Here is a 26253-nt window from a genome sequence, read left to right on the forward strand (position 1 = left end):
CTCCGTGCCTTTCAGCGCTCCAACTCATTAAAACGGAGTCTATCTCAAATATCTCTGGCAACGTACAGCGAGTCGACTAGTCTATTGGCAATAAATGCAACTTACTCCGGCATTTGGCAGAAAGGAAAGATTGTAATCATGTTATGCAGACATATGTTAAAGGTCCACTGCGTAGGATTGAGGGGATCGATTGTGAAAAACAGAATATAATATTGTGTCGTTACTTTAGAATGAGCTCTTTATATCTGCAGCTGTGCAAAACCATGCCCAGTTGTACACAACGCTATGGTGGCTGAGGTTGTGGCGAGAGCGGGTCCGCCTCCATGGAGAGCAGCATGTTGTTCCACCAAACACTGGCTCTGGAGAGGGCCTTTCATGTTTTTTAGGTGATTTCAGTGCTGTAGGGAAGGGTGAGACGAGGGGTATTCAGTTGGTTGCAATCTGCAACCTCACCGCTAAAGGCCACTGAATCCTAAACACTGATCCTTTTAAGAGTGTTGATCAAAATAAGCCCCAAATGTAGGTGATATTAACTGCAATACTTGGTACACGCTTATTTTGATTTAATGTCCCTGCCGGAGCGCACGTGGGTCTGATTACTAATTACCAAGTATACTGTATATTTACTGTGCTAAGAACAAGCTGCTCATGTTCAAGGTACTTAATCGTGCAACACAGCATTTGTCACTCAAAGGGAGGCTCTCTGCAGCAGGTTAGCAGTTCAACATACAGCAGCAGTCTCAGTCTTACATTCTTTCAAGAAAAATACAGAAACAAATTCAAATCCTCATGGAAACTTCAGCCCAAATCTTCCTCCAGGAACTTCATGCAGCCTGTAGTTGTACGAACGTTTAGCTCGTGTTAAGGAACAAATTCGTGAAATTATGGGAGACAATTTATCTTACAACAATTGCACACAGCTGAGACATGTGGCGCTTTGCAGGAGGGTGTGTGTGAAAGCCAACCATCTTGGTGTTTAATATCACATCCGAGGAAGAGATTAGAGACATCAGATCTTTTCTTTTGTCCACCGATATGAATTATGTTACAGCATCTTTTCAGTCCTTGTCAGAGTCTCAGTGACTGGAACTCTGAGTGTTTACTCCGGCGCAGTATTTAACGTTTCAAATATTTGTCAGCCGCAGATGGTCGCCAATTAAAACATTCGCACAAATTGAATCCGTTCCCCCCTTGTTGCCGTGACATCTGCGAGACAACAAAATGACATTTAGCGGCTCCTTCTCCAAGATCCAGCACTCTGTCACGCTGCGAAAAAAAAAAAGAAAAAAAACTTCGTCCCACATGCAGAAAGCGCCGCAGACACACAAGTTGTTCAGGACAAGCTAGAGTTTGATGACTAATCCCCTTTCACACCCTCCGTCGCCACCTAGCACTCAGGGCGAATCCCTCATGGTGAAAGTTCCTGCTCCCGCTCTGATGTAGATAGATAGTGAGTCGTCTCTTAGGGGCAGCGGGGCATTATTAAGACACTGGAGGTTTTCAGCACAGGTAACTTTTCCTTCAGGGCCCCGTTGTCAAGCTTTAATGAAACACGACAAATGAGATTATCAGCAAAAATCACAAAACAACCCAAAAAATTGCACAACACTGAAAAGAATCAGGACCAAGCCTTAGCATACAACTTTTTTTTAATGTTTTAAAAGTTTGAGCATATTTGTGGAAACAGTGTCTAAGCCACAGTTTTCAGGAGGGGAAGGAGTTTCTCATGGCAGCGTTCGGATCTGATGTCTTCTCTCGCTTTTTTGCATCAAGGCGCTGGGTTTGTACTTTTGCCAGTTTAAGACTTGACATGTCAAGGACTGCAGGCGCACCAGACGTCGGACACCCAGTTTGAAAGGAATTGTTCCCACCACAGCACTTGAATGCTTGATTCACCTCATCTTTCTTGGTGTGTTTGTATTTCTCTGTGTATTTGTGCAACATCCTCCTCTCCCGTGCCTAATAGAAGTCCATCTGGAGCCACTCCGAGTCAGCAGAAACAGTTGTAAACCCCAACTGTCAGTCTAACAAATGCGATTGGCAGATATGTTTTTCAGCTGCGATAAAGCAGACGGCCGGCTTTTGGACTTTCCTGTTCGAAATGCTAGGCTAACTAGCTTCCACTCTGATGTACTTTTTTCCCCCCAGGCCTCTGATTGGCTTACCCTGATATTCTTTCCTTCAGTCTAACCAGTCTCACTCATCAACCTAACCAACCTTAACCAACAAAGGCAACAAGTATTAGCCAATCACAGGTAGGCAGGTCATGACTTTGCCACCCTGGAATAACAAACAAATCATTGCAGTGGAAGCCCTGATTGTTTACTTCTGTACACAAAAGAAACATATATGAAAAAGACTTTCAGTTCATCTTTAAACCTAAAGCACTTTCAGTCCAATGCACCAGCTGTCAGAGGGGAATACAAGTTCACCTGGAGACGGTGACAGAGCCTCGTTGGTTGCATTATATCCCAGAACAGCTCCTCACCGGCTCCTAACAGGACATGTCTCCCTCCTTGATCCCCATGAGAATGCTCTCGCTTCTATTTTGAGTCGCTCTGCTTGACTGCGCTGCCAGTCAGCTGGAGAACGGAGCAGACTCACTCTATTTCTCTCTCTCTGTTTTTATTTCTTTTCTTTTCTTTTCTTTTTTTTTTTTTGCTGCTGCAGGTCGTTAATTTGAAGGTTTGACTTGTCTCTCTTTAATCATCCGAGAACAGTGTTCAAAATTGACTTCGTCTCAGGCTTCCTTAATGTCATCTTGAACAAATTCCTGGGAGCTAATCTGATCAGGTCTCCAGTAATTCTTCTTTTTTTTCTCTCCCTCTCGCTCTCTCTCTCTGTCTCTATCTCTGTTGCAGCATCCTGTTTGCAGATATAGTGGGTTTCACCAGCCTGGCCTCCCAGTGCACAGCCCAGGAACTGGTTAAACTGCTGAATGAACTGTTTGGAAAGTTTGATGAGCTCGCCACGGTGAGTCTGCTTCCCCTTCCTTGAACACATATCCCTCAGTTAGATGCACTGTTGGCATGGAAAGCTGCTCTTTTTCTCTGTGTCTACATTGTGTCCAGACTTTGATGCAAGAAAGGATGTTTGTGTGTGTGTGTGTGTGTGTGTGTGTGTGTGTGTGTGTGTGTGTGTGTGTGTGTGTGTGTGTGTGTGTGTGCATGTGCGTGCACTGCTCAGGCCACAGGCTGTTGGCACATGCCACTATTGTACCAGCTTAGCATGATGTCACACTGAATAATGGAAGCCCATATGATGCTTAATATGATTATCCAGTGCTTCATTTGAGGAGGAGTTGACAGACCTTTTTAATCTAGGCCAGATTTACCCAGGGCTAAAACCTCGCCTCCACTGTGGTGTGAATGAACCCGGTGAAGGGGGCCAGCGAGTTGCACTTGTTGTCCCAATCTCTCTCTCTCTCTCTCTCTCTCTCTCTCTCTCTCTCTCTGTTCGCATGTGTAAAAGATTTTCAGCCCTCCCATCTGTCTATATTTCTCCCTTTGTGATTTCGTTTGCTGAAAATCCTCTCAACTTTCCCTGTGAATTCGACCGCCGGCGGTTAATCTAGTCGCTTTCCAAATGCGACGCCGTCAGTGGGCGCGCCCGCAAAAAAAAAAAGAAATCTTTTAATCAAAACACAGCAGGTACTGTGACGTGCTTCTGCCTTAAGTTAATCAGAATCAGAGCACATCTCCAGACAGGGGTATGCAACACTTTCAGTTCGGCTGACACGTACAGTATCTCTGTTTGGTGAGAAGGTTGAGCCCCTGCAGATCACCCTGCCACAGCCTTATCTACATGTAATCTGGCCTCTATTACTTACACTAGGCACATGCCCTTGTCAAATCCATTAATCCACAGGATTACAACTAACCCTTTTTTGCTTTCATAGAAGGTTTTACTTGGCTGTTGTCGAGAGCGTCTATTTTTAGCTTTTTTGTTTACAGGCACAAAATTAGAACTGACTAAAAAAGAGAGGGGCCACGCTCGTCACTCTTCAAATAACTGTCAGCGCATTTTCAGAGAGGTTGCAAACCAGACACCATAAATATTGGCGATGCTGACAGCTGAGGTGTTCAAACTTTATATTTGCTTTACTTTGTGTGTGGGTTTAGTTATTTCCTGTTTTATTTTGTAGTTCTCTCCTCATGTGTCATGCTTTGCTTCGTACTTCCTCCCTTTATGCACTTGAGGGCCTCGATGAAGTCCAAAAGCTCATGTGAAATTGTGCCTGCAAACGCACAAAGTCAAGCAGGCAACAGAACAAAAGAGAAGCTTTGAGGACTGACACAAGGAAACAGAAGAGACAGTCTGACAAAGAGGGAGAGAAAAACGCAGGCTGAAATGTATTGGGGAAAAAGCAAAACATGGCACATGAGGAGAGAACCACAGAATCAAACAGGATATAACCCAACCAAAAACTCAAACCATGAGTTCTATCTTGTGATAAACACTGTACTTTTGGTGTGGTTAGGTTTAGGCACAGAAAACACTTGGTTAGGGTAAGGAAAAGATCATGCTTTGGCTTAAAATACCTGTTTTGACACCACAGAAGGGGCAGTCCCTTGTCAAATATACAGTATCCAATGGTTTACACTTGAACAAATGTTGATGCACAGTCTTGAACTATGGTCATTGGTTTGCCAGCCTCTTCTCCTGTAACCCCGCCACCATCCTCTCCACATCCAGGCATGAAAGTCAGGTCATGAACATGTAATTTCATGTACAACGAATTTAACTACAAAAGATGACAATACTATCTTGAGGCACATCCATTATTTCTGACTGTTTTGATTCGAGCCATCCCATTTTTTTTTGTTACAACTGATCTGAGTGACTCCTAGTTGGGATCCTCGTGTTACGCTGAAAGGCTGTCCGCAGCCGCCAAAACTGTCTTCAAATGTTCTGGCCTCGCCCTGACCCAAAGCCCCACTCACTCTGATCCACTTTGGCAGGAAGTGGCAGTGCCAGTGACTCATAACCGTGGTCACTGTGGGCACTCAGACTCTTCTCGTTCCATACGAAGAGCGGGCGATGCCACATGGCCACTGGGCATCGTCTCATAATACCATTCCAGCACCATCCCCACACCACCTGTCCACTCTTTGGACTTGTCAAGCTGCATGGGAAGTGGGCCAGGAACGCAGTGTTCTCCTAAAGTGCTGCTGGTGTAGTAAACCAAGTCTCCTCTCCTCTCCTCTCCTCTCCTCTCCTCTCCTCTCCTATCCTCTCCTCTCCTGGGAACATCTTTTTTAACATAAACGAAGATCAGGCAGCAAAAATGACCAACGCTTTATCAGAAAAGCTTCCATTCACGTCACAGTCTCATGTTGTTTTAAACCCCAGGTAGCTTTTTAAACACGTGCACGAATTTCACACGCATCAGATAAAAATAGACATTTTGTGATCGAGCATTTAACAACAATTTTTTTTTTCAACCTCATCTCCATATCAATTATCACTAATACACTATTTCTGTTTGGCTGTGTCAAAGAGGCTTTGATTTACTTCAGAAGTGTACTGGTGAGAATTTGAAACTCATTTTTTTTCTCTTCCTGGCTGAATGCAGCTAAAAACAATCTGTGTTATGTGTTATTGTTATGTTAGAAATACATACAGCATTGGCATTCCCTCAGTGCTGTGTTCTTAGCCCCTTGGCAAATATAAGTTAAATATTCCTATTCTCTATGAATTCCGGTGAGAAACATGGGGCTCTTCAGTTCCATTCCACTCTGTTCAGAAGCTAGTCATGCAGTCATCTTGGAGGCAACAAAACTCACTACTCCATTTCTAACAAGATATTCTTTAGCAAGGCGTTCGGAGATTTTCCAAACATGTTTGTGGCGACAAAATCGGGTCTTTTAGGTCAAAACAAGATCAATTCCTGACCCCAACCAGGCACTTTTGGTTTTTTGCAGAAACTTACAACGCCAAGATTGATTGCTAATGGTGCAAATCTCAACTAGTTATTAGATGTTTTCTTTTTCTTTTGCTGGAATTTCGACATTTTCAGATCCCCCTCAACATTATTCTGTGGGAAGGGACTGTCACACACGTACTTATCTTATATCGACGGGAGAATTCACTGCATCCTGGGTTTAGTGCTGCCCAAGTCAACTGTGATTGGTTTAAAGTGTTTTCCTTCCCTTTACCAGAATGAGAACATGTGCAACCAGACGACAGAGCGGTACAATGATAGGTTGTTGCCTTTATCAACCTTTGTTGCAGATTTATATATGAAAGTGGAGAGTAGAGCTTGGAACGATTTCATCTTGCTATTGATTTAAAATGCCTGATGACACATGTAGATTTAAGGGCCTTTTTCGGAGTGGACATTTCACATCGGGAGGGCAAAAACCAAAAAAAACAATGCTATTTCATCCTTGCACTGTGCTGTATTCAGTTGGGAGCGTAGCTCGAAAATTGAAGTTTACAGGGAACCCACTCACACTGATAAGTATTTGCTGTTTGATTCCCACCACCCACAAGAACACAAGCTGGGAGTAATTATAACTCTTCACCACCGGGCTGAGAATCTGCCGGCTACCGCTGAGATCCAAGACAAGGGGCGCAAACATCTCAGGGAAGCTTTGAAACCTTATCACTATCCAAACTTGGTCCATGTTGAACTAGTGGAAAATATAACGCTGAAGACTGGCACACAGAATAGACACGTTCTCATGTCATACGTAGCATGGGAACTTTTCTGTGCGAGGCTGGATACAGGCAGATTAACACAGCCGCATTGTTTGCTTTTTAGGAATAGAAGGCATGGATTTATTAAGGGTGGTAAAGAAAATATAAATTAACACGCCAACTGGTCGCCCCTCTCACGCGATAAACACTTCCTCTCCCTGGCTGAGTTTCCCACAGTCTGTCCACCCTCTCGAAACAACAGTTTTTGTAGCGAGAGGGACTCTGTGATTAATTTATGGTTGCCATGATGCTATATAACATTAATAGCTCTGGACTGGCTGTGCTTCTGTGTCTATAAGCGTGTGTGTGTGTGTATGTGTGTGCCGTCGCTGTTTCCATGGCAGACTTTCACAAAGCTTTCTCATTCTTGTCTCTCCTCTTCTTTCTTTTCTCTCCTCTCGCAACACCTCCCTGCATCACAGCTTTAAGACTCCTCCGCTCCTTGTTTCTCGGCTCCTTGATTGACATGCAGCAGCCTACTTCCCTCAACTGTGTCTTTTATGCCCCGTGGTTCTCTGCACTCTCTTCCTCTCTCATGTTTCCATTTTTAGGACAGCTCAGTGATGTATCTATCCGCTGCCTCTTACTTCCCTCGACAAGTCAGAGTTCCCTCTTTCATTCACATATGTGTATGACTGTGAGAGCTTACAGATAAAGGCCCGCCCTGCATGTGCTGTGCATGAATGCGCGCTGCAGTTTACACAAAACTAAAAAAAATATGAATGGTAAACATTAGTAAGAAACACTGAGTTTGGGGAGAAAATGACTTAATACTTGTATCTGTCCATGTAGTGTTAGAAATTTACTTGACAAGACATCTTGAAAAAATCTAATAATGAAATTGTAAGACTAGCTATTGCCCAGTAAAAAGCAAAAAAATAAATGTACTCTTAAATAAATTTTTTTAATTCATACAGCTGGGTATGGTACAATTTTAAAAACCAGGAAGGGCAAGCTAAAGTATCCAATTGGTAGAAATCCCATCTCCTCCCTTCAGCTGGGAGATAGCGGATGTACTTGCAGCTAGTTCATTACATTTCACAAGCTCTCTTAGCTCTGTTAAATGCTACAGTCATATAAACACAAGCAAAAACGGCAAACCTCAGTCTGAAAAAGTTATGTGGTATGGCAGTTACTCCTTTTGCTGCAGGTGTGTGCTTTGTGCTAACAGGGTTAGCTTGGTTCAGGGGCTGTTTGCTTTGAGTTCATTTTAGCTGCTGCAGGAGACTGTTGCTGCCGCAGCAGCTTTGCTGGACTCAGGCAGTGTGCTTTGTGCTAACGTTTGCCACTGAAGGACGCTGTTGCTGCCACCGCAGCTCTGTTCAGCTCAGGGGTCGTATGCTTCGTGCTAACATTAGCAACTATAGGCATGTGTTGCTTCCACAGCGGTGCTCTTTATTGGGCTCAGGGCCAGTGTGCTTTCTCGTTCCCTGTTAGCAGCTTAACAATGGCAATGTCACTGCCCCTGCTGCTCACTTGTTGTTTGGGTCAGGGGCCGTATGCTAAGTGCTACTTAGTTAGCAAGAATGGTATATATGTAGCTTGTTTAACCAGTACACGACTCTATTTTAAGGTTTCCTGACTAGTTAAGGCCTAAAAGACATATTCATTGTCTCATCGTCTCATCGTCGTGATTATTGCAGTGTCAGTTGTAACCTCTATTTCTTGTAAAGATTGTCAAAGGAATCGAACTACACTCACTTGTACCTCAAAGAAAAGTTAACTTCAGGAAACCTCCTGTTTCAAATCTAGACATGATCATTTGTACATCTGCAGGTTTATGTAATTCAAAATCCTATGCCAAGAAAAATAGAACAAATACAAGTGGTTAGGAGGCTAATAAAAATTTGTGATATTTTTAAATTGAGCACAAGGGCTGTTCACTGCCCACACTGTGACAGCTGCCTGCTGGAAAAACCAAAGTCTGGGTGTAAACACAACTCAAATAACCCTGTTTGGGTTTCTCTCACGAGCAGGTGCGAGGATCACTGTCGAGTCCTGCAGTTTCCCCCCTCAGGCGCCTGCGAGTGAGAAAAACTGTGGACTGAAGCAAAACCCAAACCAAACAAGCAAGCTCGAGTTCCTGAGGGAGGAGTAGGAGGGGAAAAATGTTTCTGTTTTTCAAGAATCAAGATGATGGTTGACACTTGTCACCATAAAGCGTCTTGCACTTCCATAAGCTGGGGTCTAAACTGAAGCAGTCGTGGCAGAGTTATGTGTCAGCCCAAAATCTTTCAGATCAAGTATTACAAATTCTGTTTGCCAACAACTTTTCACTAACCTTTTTATGTCATTTATTGATGGTTAACTTTAGATTGTCATATCTGCTGCATAGAAGACATGGTCTCATAAACGATTAAACTAAGTGTGCAGAGTATTTCTCACATATATCATAGCTTAATTGTATCTTTTTTATATCATTACAAGAAAACAGTGTTCCTTACTTGTCAGTGCTATCTTTGAAAAGTATTTGAATGCTGAGCGGCCGTTATTTGTCATATCCGCCATATCTGTTAAATATATCTTCGTAGGTTTACTTCACAGATCTCCAGCAGCTGCTCACTCCAACCCACCAGGCTGTGGTGGGAGGAGGAAGTGTTGATGTATTATTCATTTTGTTGTTGCACATAAATGATCGCATATGAATTCAAATCAATAAAAGAGCTGGTGGCCAAAAAGGAAAATATCCAATCGCAATTTTCTTTTTTTACGATTTTGCCCGGCAAGAGACGCCTTGCAATGAATCACCGTCTGCTGACATTAATGAAATGTTGGCGTGAAATAATTCAGAGCCAAATGGACTAATTTTTCTTTCAAATCTGTGCAATGTTCTGATATAATACACATAAAATAGTGTGACTGTGTGAGAACAGTGTTAAAAAAAAAATCAAACTACATTGTCAAACAGCTGGAAGCAACACGGCCTGTCCTTTCAACCACCCGGAGCTACGAGAGTGGAAACCCTAATCTTTGGTCTCATCAATAATGTGTACACAGCACTGATCTTTGTCTTTGTATGACAGACAAAGCACGGTGTGTACTGCTCTCTCCTTTGGGGCCTCATAGGAAATGAACTGCTGCCTCTCTCTCAGCTGGCTCATCTTTTCCTTCATCATCATTCACTGAATATTCCCTCTTTGTCTCCCTCTCTTTGTCTGCGAGCGCTGAAGTGTTTGCTTATTTGCATCTCTGTGAGGATATGGCTTTACTGTATGTAAGGTGTCTGGTAATGCAACCACACCTACTCTAAATATAGTCTGACCTCGGCGAAGATGAAAACAAAACATCCAGAATGCATTGCCTCTGTGCTTGCTTTCCAGGGGAAGTAGGTGTCGGACTCTACCTGGGCTTAATACACTCTGCTCATCTGTCTTCTTCGCTGATGACCACCCAGATTGCCCACAATGCTTCAGTCACATGACGGTGGTAATCCAGCTTGTGACTGAATCAGCTCCTAAGCCCTCACAGTGCAGATTAGCACAGGAAAAGTACAGAGTAGGAGACTCTATAAGTACCAGGGCTTTCCCTGCTTCCTGTAGCTTCAGCCATGCCTCACTGTAGCGCCATCTGCTACTGGTCCACTGTGACCTTAGTTACCCCGAAGAGACCTGAGTAACCTTCATTTATGTAGTCAGGTATGTCCTGTTGAGATCCACATTTCAAATATATTAAAATATTATCAATAGGTACTTGATATATAATAGACCTCTTTGGCTCTTTGGTTGAAAAAGGTTATATGGTCGAATAAACATGTGGAAGACTTCAAAGAAGGATTTTCTATTATAAGTAATAAAGAAGTGTCATATTTGCAATGCCCAATATTGTTATATTTTTCAAAAATGCTATAAAACATTGTTTTTTTTTTTAAAGATATTGTATTGTAGTTAGAAATGCCATTATCTTAACAACACTAATTCTGTATGAACATATTTATTAAATGTTATTAAGGGCCCATACTGAGCAAGGCACATTAAGATCTTAATTTATGTACAACAACTTCTTTTTTACGATGGCCTTGTAGCTGTAGATTACGGTCCTGCAGGATAAGTCATCCATAAGTGTTTCTTAATGACTGATAAAGAGCCAGTATGCTTCTAACACGCTTGCTAATAGGTAACTGATTGACGGTTAATATGTGTTCCTTAACTTTAATTAATCAGCATGATGTTTATCTGAGTACCTAATTATTATATCGCAAATCACTTTGAATCCTTTGTGAATGAGATCAGTAGTTATTTTTCGATTTTGGGATACTGCCTTTGTCAGAGCGGAACTACAAATAGCTGCTCGACAGTCTACAATACCGCTGCAGAGTGCTTTTTTTACTTTATACCTTTGTGTCCAACAATATATTTTTATATTATATGGCCAGCACGTGGTGGGCCTCCATGCCCCAAACGCATGACCAGCGCCGGCGATCCCGCTCTGTCTCTGTCCCTGAAACTCACATGGCTCGTGTGTTAAAAATAGAGCATCGTTCTTGTCTTGTGCCCACCATTGCGCATAATTATGAGTCTTTGCGCTCGTCACATGCGTGGCCAGCGATCCCATTACCTCCATGGAAACAATAAAGGGTTATGAGGAGGCGTCCACGGTAAACCCGGTCTCCCTGGTAAAATGAGCGTCTGTTGCTCATATCCTCTAATATTGGGTTTACGTTTGTGTGTCGCCTTTTCATGCCACTGCTGAGAGTGAGAGGGTGACTCACCTTATTCCCCAAAGTGAGGCTGAGCCGTTGATTTGGCGCCGCGGGCGTGGGAACCAGTTCAGTATCGTGTGTTCAAGTTCAATGTCTCGAGAGTTTGCATGGGATAATGAACATGTGATGGGTACATGCGTCATGGCTGTTGTGTTCTAAGGGTCTTTTGCTTTATTGACTGCCTCTGTCTCTCAGGATTTTGTGCACATATGTATACCTATAAATGTATATATCTATATTCATATTTTATCCATATATGGAGTCTTTGGCTGGGTGCTGTTTACTCTGTTGCCTTCAACATTTTTTTTTTTTGCGATTGTTCATTCTGGACCGCACAGCAGGTGTCACCAGCATGCTTTCTACTACCGTGCTGGCATAAACACTTATTTATTCCGAGGTTATTTATGAGTTCCAGGCTTTCGTGCCCTTCTGTCAGCGTTGTTGTGGATCTCTAATATGCTCTAAACTGTATCTTATCAACACTCATCTCTGTACATTGTTGTAGTATAATTCACAACATGTAGCTGTGAAGGAGCAAAAGGATCATAGAGATATTCCGATCAAATTCCAGTAATATCTCTGATGTTTCTGAGGGTGCTGCCACTGTTGAAAAATTACCAAAAACAAAGTGAAGACTGGGAACTGTCTACACTTCCAATCTTTGAGCAAAGCTGAGCTAACCTGCTGGTTGTAGCTTCATATTTAGCATTATAAGACATGAGAGTGATGTTGATCTAACTCTCTGCAAGAGAGTGAAAGTGTATTTCTCCAAAATACTGAACTACTCCTTTAATAAGTTTACTGTTGTGTTGGTGTTTCGTTGTTCAATCCAGGTCAACATGGCGTAGACTCATGAACAGGGATAGTTGTGTTTTTTGGAACAGTTAGCTGAACTGTTGCTGCCATGAGTATTAATTAGGGTTTTTGTGATGGAGGGGTTTTGCTCCTTGACACCCGAACACCCACGTTTTAACTCATTTCAATGGGTTCCCAGGTGGATCCTTGTATTAGAAATATATCACTTTATTCTAATGTTTCAAAGTATGCATAATACCTAAAATGATGCCATTATAAGTTCAGAAATTAATTGTACAACTTTTAAGAAAGCATGGGTCATTAAATTTCAACATCCCAAGTGTAATTAGCTTGAAATTTTTGGAGATGACACTTTTTTTTTTCTTTTTTTTTTTTTACAAATTATAAACATCACAGTATTAACGATGATGATGACGTTAGACTTTAAGGTAAAAATCTTCTCATTTTGAAGGGCTGTAACTCCACTGCACCACAAACTCAATCGACCTTGCTACTTGCAGCATTGGGTAGCTTGAAGCGATACTTTATAAATTACACTGATGGATATGGATCGGTGTAATCACTGTGATGGATAAACTATAATTAAATGTCAGAATTCTTGCACACAAACAACACTGTTGCTGCAGTTTTGATTGAGCTAGAAGAATGATGCCTTTTGGTCCTGTTGTAAAGGTTTATTTAACAATAAATGAGCCGACTATGATGATTAAAGGTTCATTTTGAATCCTGTGAAAGGCCAGAAGTGCTGTATCAAGACTTGTTTTGTGAAGTTGATCTTGGTACTGATTGGCTCATATTACTGTCATCCCTGCAGCACCGCAGTACTTCACTATAACTCTGTTTAACTTCTGTTTTATCAAAAAATTGCTTTAATTTTCCATATTGTGATTTTGATAATGTTTCAATTTACTGTGCAGCCCTGCATGGAATCACAATGTATGTATTTATTTTTGGTTTGGCAGGAAAACCACTGTCGCAGGATTAAAATCCTGGGGGATTGTTACTACTGTGTGTCCGGACTGACCCAACCCAAGACCGACCACGCCCACTGCTGCGTCGAGATGGGTTTGGACATGATCGACACCATAACGTGAGCGTTCATGTTTGTTTGGGTGTTACATCTCATAGTTGTACCTACTCATTTTCTTTTCTTTTTTTTTATTTTTATGACTGTGACATTATATAGAACTGTTTTATTGTTGGAATCTTTATCTGTCCATCTGTTTAACAGAATATGCTTTTGCACTAACATTTTTATTTTCTATCCAAACACTGAGTTGTTTAACTGAGTCCATGTTGAGAGATTTTCCTTCGAGCAGAGCAAACTGCAGCCTGGTCAGCCATGTGTGCTGCGATTGAATTCTAACACTGAACATCTGAGCGAGCAGAACCACAGTCGGGTGGGAGAAAAAGGCTTTACCGGAGAAAGAAAATAAGCAATTTTACTGAGCTTGAAAGTGCTTCTGCTCTCTCTCTCTCTCTCTCTCTCTCTCTCTCTCTCTCTCTCTCTCTCTCTCTCTCTCTCTCTCTCTCTCTGTGCATAGCCTGCGTTGTTTGGGAGTGTGAAAAAAAAGGAACAAAAAGAAAGTGAGAGATTGAGATGCAGCAGAAGATAATATCAGATACTTTCATGACTTGACTGGAAGCCTGCTAATTAAGATTAGACTTTTTCCTCAACGCTGATTAAATAGAAATGCTCAACTTAGCAGTCTGTTTTGTTCTTGGAGTCTATTTTGGGATGTCAGGGCAAGGTAGAGAAAAGGGGGAAGATTTTTTTCATTCTTGACTGACTGACACAGCGTTTACAAAGAAAGCTTGTAGTAGTGAAATTTATTATATTCTGAGTTCAGGACGTGTGTTTGTCGCCTGTATCTGACCTCAACCGTCATACATAAATACTGCTTTTCTTGAATTGCCTGATTACAGATACACTGTCCATACTGATACAGATTTGATCCTACACCCTCACTCCAACCCTCCGTATGTTCTGCCCCCTGCAGGTCAGTAGCTGAGGCCACTGAAGTCAACCTAAACATGCGCGTGGGCTTGCATACGGGTCGGGTGCTGTGTGGAGTGCTGGGCCTCAGGAAATGGCAATACGATGTGTGGTCCAATGATGTGACCCTTGCCAATGTGATGGAGGCTGGAGGACTACCTGGGTAAGTACTGGACTTCTACGCCGATGACCACATGATTTCTGTTTGTGGTGCTCTGGCAAAAAAAGTGATTTTAACTTATTATGAAATGTAGAAGCAATTATTGAAATCTGTACAGTGAAGTGTGAATATTTATACTAATATTGTCCTGTTTGTTTTTTGGTCAAGTGTAGGTATTAATGTTTGTACGGGGAGACGCTACAGGTGAAATAGAGTAAAAATTTTAACGATGGATCATAAAGACAAGATATAAAACAATTACATTTTGCATTTAAGTTTTTCTAAAAATGTGTAAAACTGGGTTCAATATTCTTGTTACGTTTTGTTGACAATCTCTTTTTATCACAAAACATTTTTACCGTATTTTTAGTGTAACATGTTAACTGTATGAACAAACCACTCAGTAAACCTGCAGACTACAGATAGGAATAAAACTGAATAGTTTGGTGTACGTAAGCGCTAAGTGGAAATATCTGGCTCAGATTATGAGAAAAAATGGCTTAAATTCTATACACTATACACCAGGATGAGGTTGAAAATGTAAAGAGTGTAACAATGTGTTGAAAACTTGCATGTTTAAGTAAACACACTGTGATCCTACTCTCTCACTGAAGTTACATAGTGCAGAGACAAGTGATGGGGGCATAGTGGCTGAGACAGAGACACCATTCACCTTATTACAAGACACTGTAACATCAAAATGAGTTTGAATCTGTTATTTTAAGGTAAAAAATGTTACATAATCTTGCTTTTTTCCCCCCAGTATACTAAAGTAAGTTTTGTCATCTTTTTATTTTTCGCAAAATGCCTGCAGGAGTAAGATGTCAGCCTTATGTCTCCTGTATAACTCCTTTGCATCTGACCTGCCCTGGACAGTTTGTGCCGAAGTGCACCTAACCGCTGCTGTTGCAGTTGCTGTGACTCGTGTATATTATCCTGTCCTGCCTGTCTCTGCAGGAAAGTCCACATCACCAGATCCACGCTGGAGTGCCTAAATGGAGATTATGAGGTGGAGCCTGGAAACGGACACGAAAGGAACGCCTTCCTCCAAAAACATGAAATTGAAACCTTCTTTATAGTGCCATCTCACCGACGGAAGGTATCATATTGTAGTTCTGTGTTAAGAAAATGTATATTCAATCTACTGTCTATTTCTATGAGCCTTTCGCAGATAGTTTTATCTTCAGATAACCCTTCCTATTAGATGTTGGCCTTAGCCGAACTTTTTATCAGCTAGACAGTGTGCTGTACACATTAGCAAAGCTTCTGCAGGTCGTATGCTAATCCATATTAACCTGAACTACTGCACGTGGTAAATCAGAGTAGGTTGACAAAGCAGGCTTATCTGGACCAGTGTACGCCAAGATCTACAATAACACCATCCTTTAAATAGAAATATAGCTTCCATCATACGATGGAGCTGTCACACATTTGTTGTTGAGTCCAACTCATGTCCAGCCTGAAATGGACTGGACTGGAGCTATAAAGAAATAAGAAAACAGCCAGTGGCATCTTAAATCTGCACAGCCTGACAAACTAACAGAGATGTGTGTGAGTGTGTGCACGTCAGTGCATCCACATTAATAACATGGACATCTCCAACAGATGTGCCACAAGCAGCTGGAGAGGGAATTTCAGTCTTGTCTCTGTTTCCTTTCCTTTCCTTTCCTTTCCTTTCCTTTCCTTTCCTTTCCTTTCCTTTCCTTTCCTTTCCTTTCCTTTCCTTTCCTTTCCTTTCCTTTCCTTTCCTTTCCTTTCCTTTCCTTTCCTTTCCTTTCCTGTCCTTTCCTTTCCTCTCCTTTCCTCTCCCCTCTCCCTTCTCCCTCTCCTCATAATGTCTTGCAGTAGGTTTCATGTTCTGCAAGTTAAGGCTTTCACATAGGTTACATGAGTCATTATGTGACCTGTGACATCTCGGTTGCGTGATTTTAATTTTTTTTCTTTGATATGCAGGAGACTTTGCTAATCCTCTTAATGGAGCTGATGGTTAGACTTCATCAAAGACACGGTTCATAGAAAGATGTGCCCTAACTAAGCTGTGTTGGATAGGTTTTTACCCATTTTCTCTATTGTGCCATTCATTTCTCCTGCTTACGGACCAACCTCCAACCTTGTGTATCGAACAAAGCATATATTTCGTACATTTCCCCAAACTCTGTGCTTAATATACATCAGTCTTTCTAAAATAGTTTTAAGAAAGAGAAATGAGGGCAGCGAAGTCCTGAAACTATTAAAATCACCTAGGGGATTGACCTTATTTTAACCACTTTAGCTAAATTCCTGAGCTTGGTAATAGTGATTGCGTGCGTGTGTGTGTGTTAGTGTGCACGAGCATGTGTGCGCATGCATACTGACAGTCCAATGCCTGTGCATGATTTCTAGACCCTTACATAATATATATTACTGTGTGGGGTATCATGATTTAATCCTTGTTCCCGTCTCTTATCTGGTGACAGATATTCCCAGGATTGATTCTTTCGGATATAAAGCCCGCCAAAAAGATGAAGTTCAAAACTGTGTGCTACTTACTAGTGCAGCTTATGCACTGCAGGAAGATGTTCAAGGCTGAGATTCCCTTCTCCAATGTCATGAACTGCGAGGACGGTGATAAGGTATAAACTCTCAGTGTATGTTTTGACGTTTCTGTGTTTGTTCGTGCTGTGATAGAGACTTAAAACGTATAAATACTGTCTGAATGTCTAGCATTTTCTACAGTAGTGAAAAATGTTTGGTGAACGCTTTATTTTGAAAAACCTGGATTAATAAATACCCCCTAAAAGCAGTTAATTGATCCATATACCAAATCTTTACTGTCTTTATTTGTGGTATTGTTTAAGTATCCTCGTATAAGTTAACCCGACCATGGCAACAATAGTCTTCTCCAAAGCAATTTAGAGGTATTTCAAACTATTCTCCTTTCTAATCAACAGAATAAATTAATATACAAATCAACATTTATAATAATTCCTGCCATTTTATTCATACTCGGGATTGTCTTTTTAAAAAGACAACATCTCTTGAGTTGCGGACAAACAGAGGAGGAACAATGTGCATTTGTGGATTCCTTCATGGTTTAGTGGCTCTGTTGACGTGAACTCTGGACATACAGTAGATATTAGCATGTGCAAGAGGCGCTCCCGCGGTCGTTCTTTGTCACCTCAATGAACACTGCACATTTACACTCCTACAGTGATATTTGCAGCACGGCCTTTCTGAAGTACGACTGTGCTGTTAGACGATGGTCAAGAGTCGCCTTATTGCATGTCTTGGCATGTTTCCCTTCCACAGATCTTGAGAAGTCATTCTTTTTAGCAGTCTATTTCTTTGCCTTGAGTTTTGGATAGTGGAGTGTGTCACAATTTTCTCTGACATCTCTGACATCTTATAGATCTAGAATCAGTTGGCGGGTTAATTAGTGATGGAGATAATTGTAAGTTGCAGCCCTGTGCCAAATCATAGACTCTCTTATTCTGTTTTATGACATTGAGGTTTTTTTTGTTTTTTTGTTTTTTTTTTAATCAATCTGGACGCCAACCGGTTAGCAAACATGGCACTCAATTGTTTTTTGTTTAAATATAAGACTTTAGTGTTTATATGTGCTGTGGGCTTAGCTAAATTTGCAGGAAAGTAATTCACCATGAAAGGCTTTACAAACCTCAGTCAGCAGATAAATCCATGGCTGACACATGATGTACACTTTATCGTAAGAAGATAGGGGAGCGCTGGTAATTGATGATCCTGTCAGCTATAATGACCTCAGCATGTTGCTCCTACAATGTACCGTCCCCCCCACCACCCCCGCACATACTGTCAGTGACACAGGCAATCTGGCAGAATGTCAAAGAGCTTACTTGACCTTGTGCGCCTGAAGAGAAATCCTTTGGCCTGGCAGCTGTACAATTCCCGCAACAGCTGTTTTAATCCAGATTTTCAGGTGTACGTGTATGTGTACGTGTGTGTGTGTATGGGTTTGTGTATATGAGTGTGTTATATACTTTTCTTGTTTGTCACTTCCATATAAAACAGTCCACAAATGGTTAATGATTACTTTTCAGGGTTAGGACTGAGATAAGGTATGTAGCAGTTATGTTTAAGTTCATGACAAGCATGCTCAGGATTAATTTATGTCCAAACAATGTCGGGACTTGGTGTAGTATACTATTCTTATGGATAGAAGAACACCAGGCTGACATATATAAAATGCCCTGTCTTATGTCATGAGCTGTTTACAAGGTGTTCTAACATTTGTTCTGCTAGTTTGACGAAGCATCGTCTCCCCACTTTCGCAACATCGCCCTCAGTAGCAGCCTTCAATGGATCCACACTACTCCCTCTTCAGTCTACATTGCCAGTAATGACCGCATCCTCACATTGCAGACAGAGGGCAGATTAGTATAAAACAGGCAAATAGAAAAGCGAAAAGTGGCGACAGGTTAAGATGTACGTGCACCTTCTGCCGAATGGCGAATTTCATATTCAGACCACACACACTTGGATTGTGTGAAACGACATATGCATTCAAGGCACGGAGGGGAGCGATACGCCGGACCTGGGATGAATGAATAGGATTTTTATTTGGTGCAGCGGACATGCAGCTGCTGCCTGACGTGTCCCGCGCTACGCTGAGCACAATATGGAGCATAAGAAGAAGTCGGCATCTGCAGGTCACTGTGCTGCTGCCTCATAAATAACAAAACAAGAGTGTGAGGGAGACGCAGATGAATAAGGGATGGTAATGGGGAACAGAGAGAGGAAAAAGAGAGAGAGTCTAGATGGAAGGAGGGAAGTCAAAATATAAACGGGGACGTAAGTATGGCGGTAAAGATGAAGAGAGGGTGTGGAGAAGGAAGTATGGATGAATAGACCAGAGCAGGGGAGGAAGGACGGACTGTGGGTGAATAATCAAGAGCAAGGGAAAAAATTGGAAAGAAACATAAAAGAAGAGAATTGTGATGGAAAAAGGAGAAGAAGGAAGAAAATATAAAAGCAGGGAAGGAAGGTGGGGACTGAGGATGGATAGATGGAAAGAAAGAGGGAAAAAAGACAGTAAGGAAGACTATATGTAGTGAAAAAGTAAGGTAAGAAAAAGGACTAAAGAAGGGAAAGAAAAGGTAATATGGAATGAATGTAAACAAAAGATGGAAGTAAGGAGGAATAAATGGATGCAGGAAAGGAAGAGAAGAAGGAAGAATATATGGAAACAGAAATGGGAAAAAGGAAATAAAGAATAATCTGCAAAAAGAGAGACGGAAGTAAGGAGGAATTTATGGAAAGAGGGAGTGGAAAAAGAAAAAAGGAAGGACAAATATATGAAAGCAGGAAGAGGAAGAAGGAAGTAAGGAAGAACATACGGAAGCAGGGAAGGAAAGACAAACATAAGGAAGAATTTTCAGAACTTGGAAAGGAAGCAAAGAAGGAGAGATGTAGCGGGAAGAGAGGGGCCAGGGAAGGGACAAAGGAAGTAAGAAAGAATATATAAAGCACAGGGAAGGAAGTAATGAAAGATATGCTGACACAGGTAAGGAAGATGGAAAGAAAGTTTGTAAGTACAGAGGGGAAAGAAGAAAGGAAGAATACAGGAAAGCAGGAAAAGGAAGAAGGAAGTAAGACAGAATCTATGGCAGCAGGGAAGGAAAGACAGACATAAGGAATTTAGGAAAGGAAGCAAAGAAGGAAAGATGTATGGAAGCAGGGAGGGAAAAGAAGGCGCCTAGGAACGGAATATGTAAAAGCAAGATAAGCAATAAGGATGTAAGGAAGAATATACAGACCTACAGGAGGATGGAAGCAGGGAGAGAGGTAACAAAGATATACTGAAGCAGGACAGAAAAGATGGAAGTTGGAAGAATGTACAGAATTGCGCAAAAAGGAGGGAAGAATGTATAATGGCTGGAAAAGAAGGAAGAAAGGAATCATGGATGAGCACGGAGGGGGTGCAGCAATTAAGGAAGGAAAGACAGAAGCAGGGGACGACAGAAAGGAGTAAGGAAGAAAAAAAAAACGAGGGGAGTCAGTGAGCCGTACACGTTCGTGTCACGTAATGAACTCGTGAAACATTCTCGCTCACCGTCCTGCTCTCCTGCCGAGCCACGGAGCCACACAATTCATCCAGCCTGCTCCCCTTACATGTACACTCACACTCACACACACACACACACACACACACACACACACACACACACACACACACACAAACATCCACTCTGCCGCGTTAACTCTCAGGCTTTGCTCCACAAACATCCACTCTGCCGCGTTAACTCTCAGGCTTTGCTCCAGCGCCCAATGTTTTTTTTTGTTTGTTTTTTTTTGGCGAAGCTGCTCACTTTGGGCTTCGGAAGACACTCAGACACTGCGGGGCGCGTTCGGTAATGAAGTTAAGTGTGAAGGCGACGTCCTAATTTGAAAGTATAATCAGGCGCCCGTGTTTGTTGTTGACTCTTACTCACCTCTTGTTCCCATGAAACGATAATATCACACTAGTGCGGAGAAACACAGCCTTTCTTTGTGTCTCACTATTGTTTTTTTTTGTCTATAATTTCAGTGAAGATTCCTTTCTCTCTTTCTCCCACCAGCGGAGGGCCATGCGGACGGCTCCGCAGAAGCTGAGGAACCGCACCAACGCGAACCAGGCCAACCTGATCCAGAGCAGCCCCAGGACCCGGGTCAACCGCTACATCGGGCGGCTGATCGAGGCCCGCCAGACCGAGTCGGACACGGCGGACCTCAACTTCCTCACACTCATGTATAAGTGCTCTGAGCGGGAGCAGAGGGTGAGAGACCGCAGACGCGCCCAGTAGCCGCGCACCACATGAAGCCTGCGGGATGAATGTTAATGACTCTTATCTGGTCTCTGTTGCGCAGTACCACCAGGTTCCTGATGAGTACTTCACCAGCGCCGTGGTGCTCTCTCTGATCCTAGCTGCCTTGTTTGGCCTCGTCTATCTTCTCATCATACCACAGTATGTCCAGCAGGTTCTGTTCATCTCTCTCTCTCCTTCCAGGCCTCTTTGTCTTTTTCGGAACTAACTCCGCCGTATGTCTCTCTCCTCTCTTACTTTTCCCACTCAGGGGCACGGCGGTTCTAGTCCTGCTCGTCTTCTGCATCTGTTTCCTAGTAGCTTGTATCATGTACCTGCACATCACTAGAATACAGGTAATAACCGCGGCTTTCTCTTCGTCACCTGACCCGAGTAACAGTCTCCCCCTTTTTTTTCCCTCATTCACATTTTATTCAATTCATTATTGTAAATGGTTATCATGGTTATCAAATATTAAGCAGTCCTGAAGGTTTATAAACATCAGTTGCGACCTCATAATGGCTCTATAATGTTTATAGATGAACTACACAGTATTTATTAGATGTTCACAAAGTGTTATAAACATCAGTTGCAAAATGACAATAAAAAAATCCTCATTAAATGGTTTATAAAGCATTTTTTGTCTGTTGACTGTGAAACTACATTTTATTAACTATAAATTTACCATTTGTTAACATTTTATGCTGATTCAGCTCTTGCTTTCTGTGTCAGAAATGGTTAGAATGCAGCCCAACATATACTTTATTTGCTTCCACTTTGTAAATGTAAGTCGTCTGCCAACTAAAGACCAACTAACCCTAACCCACTTCATCCGACTCTTCCTTGTTCTTGTCTCTCAGTGTTTTCCAGGGTGCCTGACCATTCAGATCCGCACTGTTCTCTGTATTTTCATAGTGCTCTTAATCTACGCTGTGGCCCAGGCCTGTGTGGTAAGTAGGAAGGGTTAACTCCAGGGCATGTTTGAGGAGTGAGATGCAGTGCGGTGACAGAGGAATCCATCCTCTGCTGTAATATCTTATCATCTTCATGCACGCGTATCCTCCTGTTTGTCCTCTGTCAGGTGGGCTGCATGCCCTGGTTGTGGGGCAGTGCCAACACCAACAGCTCCATCCTCATCATCGATGTGGACAGCGGCGCCAACCACACCATGGCGGAGCTGCCTTGCGACGGTGCCCGCTACGCCTTCCTGTCCTGTGTGGTGGGCACGCTCACCCTGGCACTTTTCCTGCGGGTCTCCTGGCTGCCAAAGATGGCGCTAATGCTCCTTCTGGGGGTGCTGTATGTCACCGTGTTGGAGCTCAGCGGCTTTCGCAAGAGCGCAGGGTGAGGTTCGCGGGCGCAGCACGACCGCCAGCACTGAACAGACACAACACGCTAAGAAAAAAAAAAAAGGTGAAGGGACTTAGCCACCAAACATTTCTTGGAGCTTCAGAGCAAAACAGCGCTGCACAGACCATATGCAAACGGCGGCCATTTTCCTCTGACATCACTCTCACGGGTGGGAAGCTCAAATGTTGTGTTGTGTTTTCAACCTTGACGCACGGTTGAGCTCCTGCACCCGCTTCACACGGGGTGCACGCTTGTAGCTACGCAGCTGCAGTGAAGATTTTGGCTGAAAGAGTGTGTAAAAAACGTCTTTAAAAATCAATTTGGGATCTTTGAGCTTCCGGAGACCATCTTGTGTTGTTTTTTTGGTTGTTTTTTTTCAAGTCCTCATCTACTTCAGCTTCAACACTGAAATATTTTGGCAACTACAAATCTTTCCGTACACATGAGCATGAGCAGATACTGACTTGAATCTTTGAATGTGAGTCATTCAAGTTATCAGGACAAGACTCTCAGTCAATTAATTCTTGCCCCGATTCCAGAGAGAGCACGGAGGAGTCTTAGAAGAACGTTTACAGCACATGTGCCGAGATGTATGCATGCGTGCGGAGGAGTCTTTGCTTGTCTGCAGCCCACACACACTCTTTCATTTCACACCCTCCGATGCAGCACATGTGCTCATTAGTTCCAAATCAGAAGCCTGAAAGGACAATGTGGGCCGGATGATGGGAGCGCGTTAGCTGTTTCAAACCAGCACCAAGGGGCCTGGCCAATTTTGTCGGAGCTCGGATCGTTAATGCGCTCCTGGAAAGCGATAACGTTGGATTTGTTAAGCTTAGTAAGATAAAGATCCCTGCCGAAAAACTCATTTTGTTTGAATGCAGCCATGCTTCGGCAAATAATATGATATCGTATTGGTCCAAACATTTAAAGCACATTTAATTCCGCTTTCATTTCTCTCTTTAGTTTTTTGCCTACTCATTGTTTGTCATTATTTCTTTAGTAAAATGAGCTCACAATTGCCTCGCACTCTGTAGGGGGTCCACTCAGTTTTTATGTGTAGTTTTTCTGTGTGGTCCGGTCCAGTCCGGTGTTGACTTGTGTGTCGGTGTTTTCCACAGTGGGGGGTCCTTCCACATCCGGGGCTATGAGCCCATCCTGTCTCTGTTGCTCTTTGTTGGTGCCCTGGCCCTCCACTCCCGGCAACTCGACCTCAAACTACGCTTGGACTTCCTATGGGCTGTTCAGGTCAGGAAGTGTGTGTGTGTGTGTGTGTGTGTGTGTGTGGGTCTCAGTGTGCGAGTGAAATAGGCTTTTGGGATGTCGAGAGGCTTAAATCTAATTACCATAACATAAGTTTACCGTAGAAATGCTGCCGTTTCAGCTCTCTGTTCGGCCACGTGTAGAGGATTTTGTATTTATAGGCTGCTGGCCGTCTGTTCTTTGGCAAAAAATGAGGGTAAGAAGCTTGTTCTGGCTCTTGTTTTAATTTGGCAGCAGGAACAAAAAAAGGACTATTGTGCAGAGTGAGATTGAAGTGTTGAAGCGTAATTTTAAGCTATTTAATCATTTAACTGGCAGCGTTGGTCGTGTAATGTACCCAAGTCCGTTTTAGAACCGACTGCAGGAGAACGGTTTTCTACTGACCCCGTGTGGTGAAAACGCGGGACAGTCTCACAGCTGCTCCCTGTGCGTTTGTGTGTGTCAGGCTGAAGAGGAGAGAGACGGCATGGAGAAGGTCAAGCTGGACAACAGGAGGATCCTCTTCAACCTCCTGCCTGCCCACGTGGCTCAACACTTCCTCATGTCGAACCCCAGGAACATGGTGAGCCTCGCTAATAAACAGGCAGGCAGGCAGACTGACCAACAGGTAGATAAATAGACATAGGACAAGAAATAGAAAACACGTGAGGTGTGTGATTCTTTTACACGGTGTTCTTCCTTCTTCCCGTTCAGGATCTGTACTATCAGTCGTACGCACAGGTCGGCGTCCTGTTCGCCTCCATCCCCAACTTCAATGACTTCTACATCGAGCTGGACGGCAACAACATGGGGGTGGAGTGCCTGAGACTGCTGAATGAGATCATCGCCGACTTTGACGAGGTGAGGCGAGGATTTTCTTCTTCTGACTCGAAATGTCAAAGAATTGTTGTTGTTTGTTTATCTGAATGTGTGTTTTTGCAGCTCATGGACAAGGAGTGCTACAAAGACATAGAGAAAATCAAAACCATCGGCAGCACGTACATGGCAGCTGTGGGCCTCGTCCCCACCATTGGCACCAAGGTGACAGGACGTCTTCTGTTTGCAAGTGTAGAAGTGGATGTAGCGCGTCATCAGGTCGCAACAGTATCCGATTTTACGCACTCGAATGTGATGTTTTCATGATAATTGATATACAAATATTCCTGTAATAACTTTCAGTGACCCTTAAAGGTGCTGTATGTAAGAACTGGCCAGCTGCGGAAGTCACTCTTAAAGGTTTAGGGGTCAGTGTGTCACAGCAGCCTTTAGCTATTTAGCTCAGTTAGCTGTGCATCTAGTGGTACAGACCAGGAGCTCGGAGCACCAGAGGAGTGTGGGCCAGGGAGGGCTAGCTGGTTAGCATGCTAACTTCTGTCAATATCTCTGCAACACAATACGTAGACATCGTAATATAAAATGTGTTATTTCTTCACATTATGTTGATTATTTTTAATGGATTTTCTGAAAGTTCTCGCATAAATTTATTACATATTGTACCTTTAAATTGATGAAGACAGACAGGGTGTTTTGGTTGAAACAAATGCTTTGTTATACATTTATGTCCGGACATGTGAAAATGAATATGAACTTCAATACCAGAATTCAATACCATAGATAAGCAAGAGTACATGTATGATAACCATCAATGTTCACACCACAGGATACCTTATGTTATACTGTTGCAACACTAGTGCACAAAAATGAAGATAACATGAAAGATAATTTCCTGCACGGATGCTAACAGCTTGGTTTTCTTCCTCTCTTTAGGCCAAGAAGTCTGTTTACGACCATCTGAGCACCATAGCGGACTACGCCATTGAGATGTTTGACGTTCTGGATGAAATCAACTATCAGTCATACAATGAGTTTGTCCTGAGAGTGGGTATGTCAAGCCCTTGTGTTCAACTGTTAACACAGTCACAAAGTGAATCCCAGTGTGAGTTTGTCATTGTTTTGAACTCTTTATACTCTTTTTTGTCACGTTTGCGCAGGTATCAATGTGGGTCCAGTGGTTGCAGGGGTGATTGGGGCACGACGGCCTCAGTATGACATCTGGGGGAACACAGTCAACGTGGCGAGCAGGATGGACAGCACGGGAGTACCGGGAAAGATACAGGTATCCAACGCATTCTATGTTTTCATATGAGATACACTTGGTTAATAATAATAATTTTGCGGAGAGCATGAATTAAAGCATCATAAAAGCACCGAAATCATTAAAAAGAAATACAAAGCACAAGCTACATATCTAAGTAGACCAACGTGCAGAGACACAGTCAGCTAAGGTGTCAGTGTGGAGATAAAATGCAGCTCTGAGAGGGCGAAGATGAAGTTTTTTCTCCAAGAATAAAATATTGCAGAATTTAATGTGATGCCATTAAATTTTATGGTCGCTTCCGGTGTAAAAGTTCAAAAGTATTACCAGCAAAATGTACTGAAAGTATCAAACTATAAAACCACGTACCAAGCAAAATGGTTCCATTCAGGGTCTTAA

General features: G+C 42.6%; 1 protein-coding gene across 2 annotated transcripts in view; it reads left to right on the top strand.

The window, feature by feature from the left end:
- LOC119011864 (adenylate cyclase type 1-like) overlaps nt 1-26253 on the top strand; it is a 39724-nt gene that overhangs the window by 10180 nt on the left and 3291 nt on the right. The window contains exons 4-19 of one of the 2 annotated variants that reach the window (XM_037085299.1): nt 2862-2973; nt 13180-13307; nt 14218-14376; nt 15331-15472; nt 16830-16985; nt 20946-21143; nt 21235-21332; nt 21442-21526; nt 22031-22120; nt 22252-22514; nt 23639-23765; nt 24226-24387; nt 24474-24620; nt 24702-24800; nt 25527-25641; nt 25751-25875. In XM_037085299.1, the coding sequence (XP_036941194.1) occupies nt 2862-2973; nt 13180-13307; nt 14218-14376; nt 15331-15472; nt 16830-16985; nt 20946-21143; nt 21235-21332; nt 21442-21526; nt 22031-22120; nt 22252-22514; nt 23639-23765; nt 24226-24387; nt 24474-24620; nt 24702-24800; nt 25527-25641; nt 25751-25875 (2206 nt within the window). The remainder of the gene's footprint in view (nt 1-2861; nt 2974-13179; nt 13308-14217; nt 14377-15330; nt 15473-16829; nt 16986-20945; nt 21144-21234; nt 21333-21441; nt 21527-22030; nt 22121-22251; nt 22515-23638; nt 23766-24225; nt 24388-24473; nt 24621-24701; nt 24801-25526; nt 25642-25750; nt 25876-26253) is intronic. The other variant, XM_037085300.1, reaches the window with a different exon arrangement.

The sequence above is a fragment of the Acanthopagrus latus genome, chromosome 21, assembly GCF_904848185.1.
Source record: "Acanthopagrus latus isolate v.2019 chromosome 21, fAcaLat1.1, whole genome shotgun sequence".
Classification (NCBI taxonomy): Eukaryota; Metazoa; Chordata; class Actinopteri; order Spariformes; family Sparidae; genus Acanthopagrus; species Acanthopagrus latus.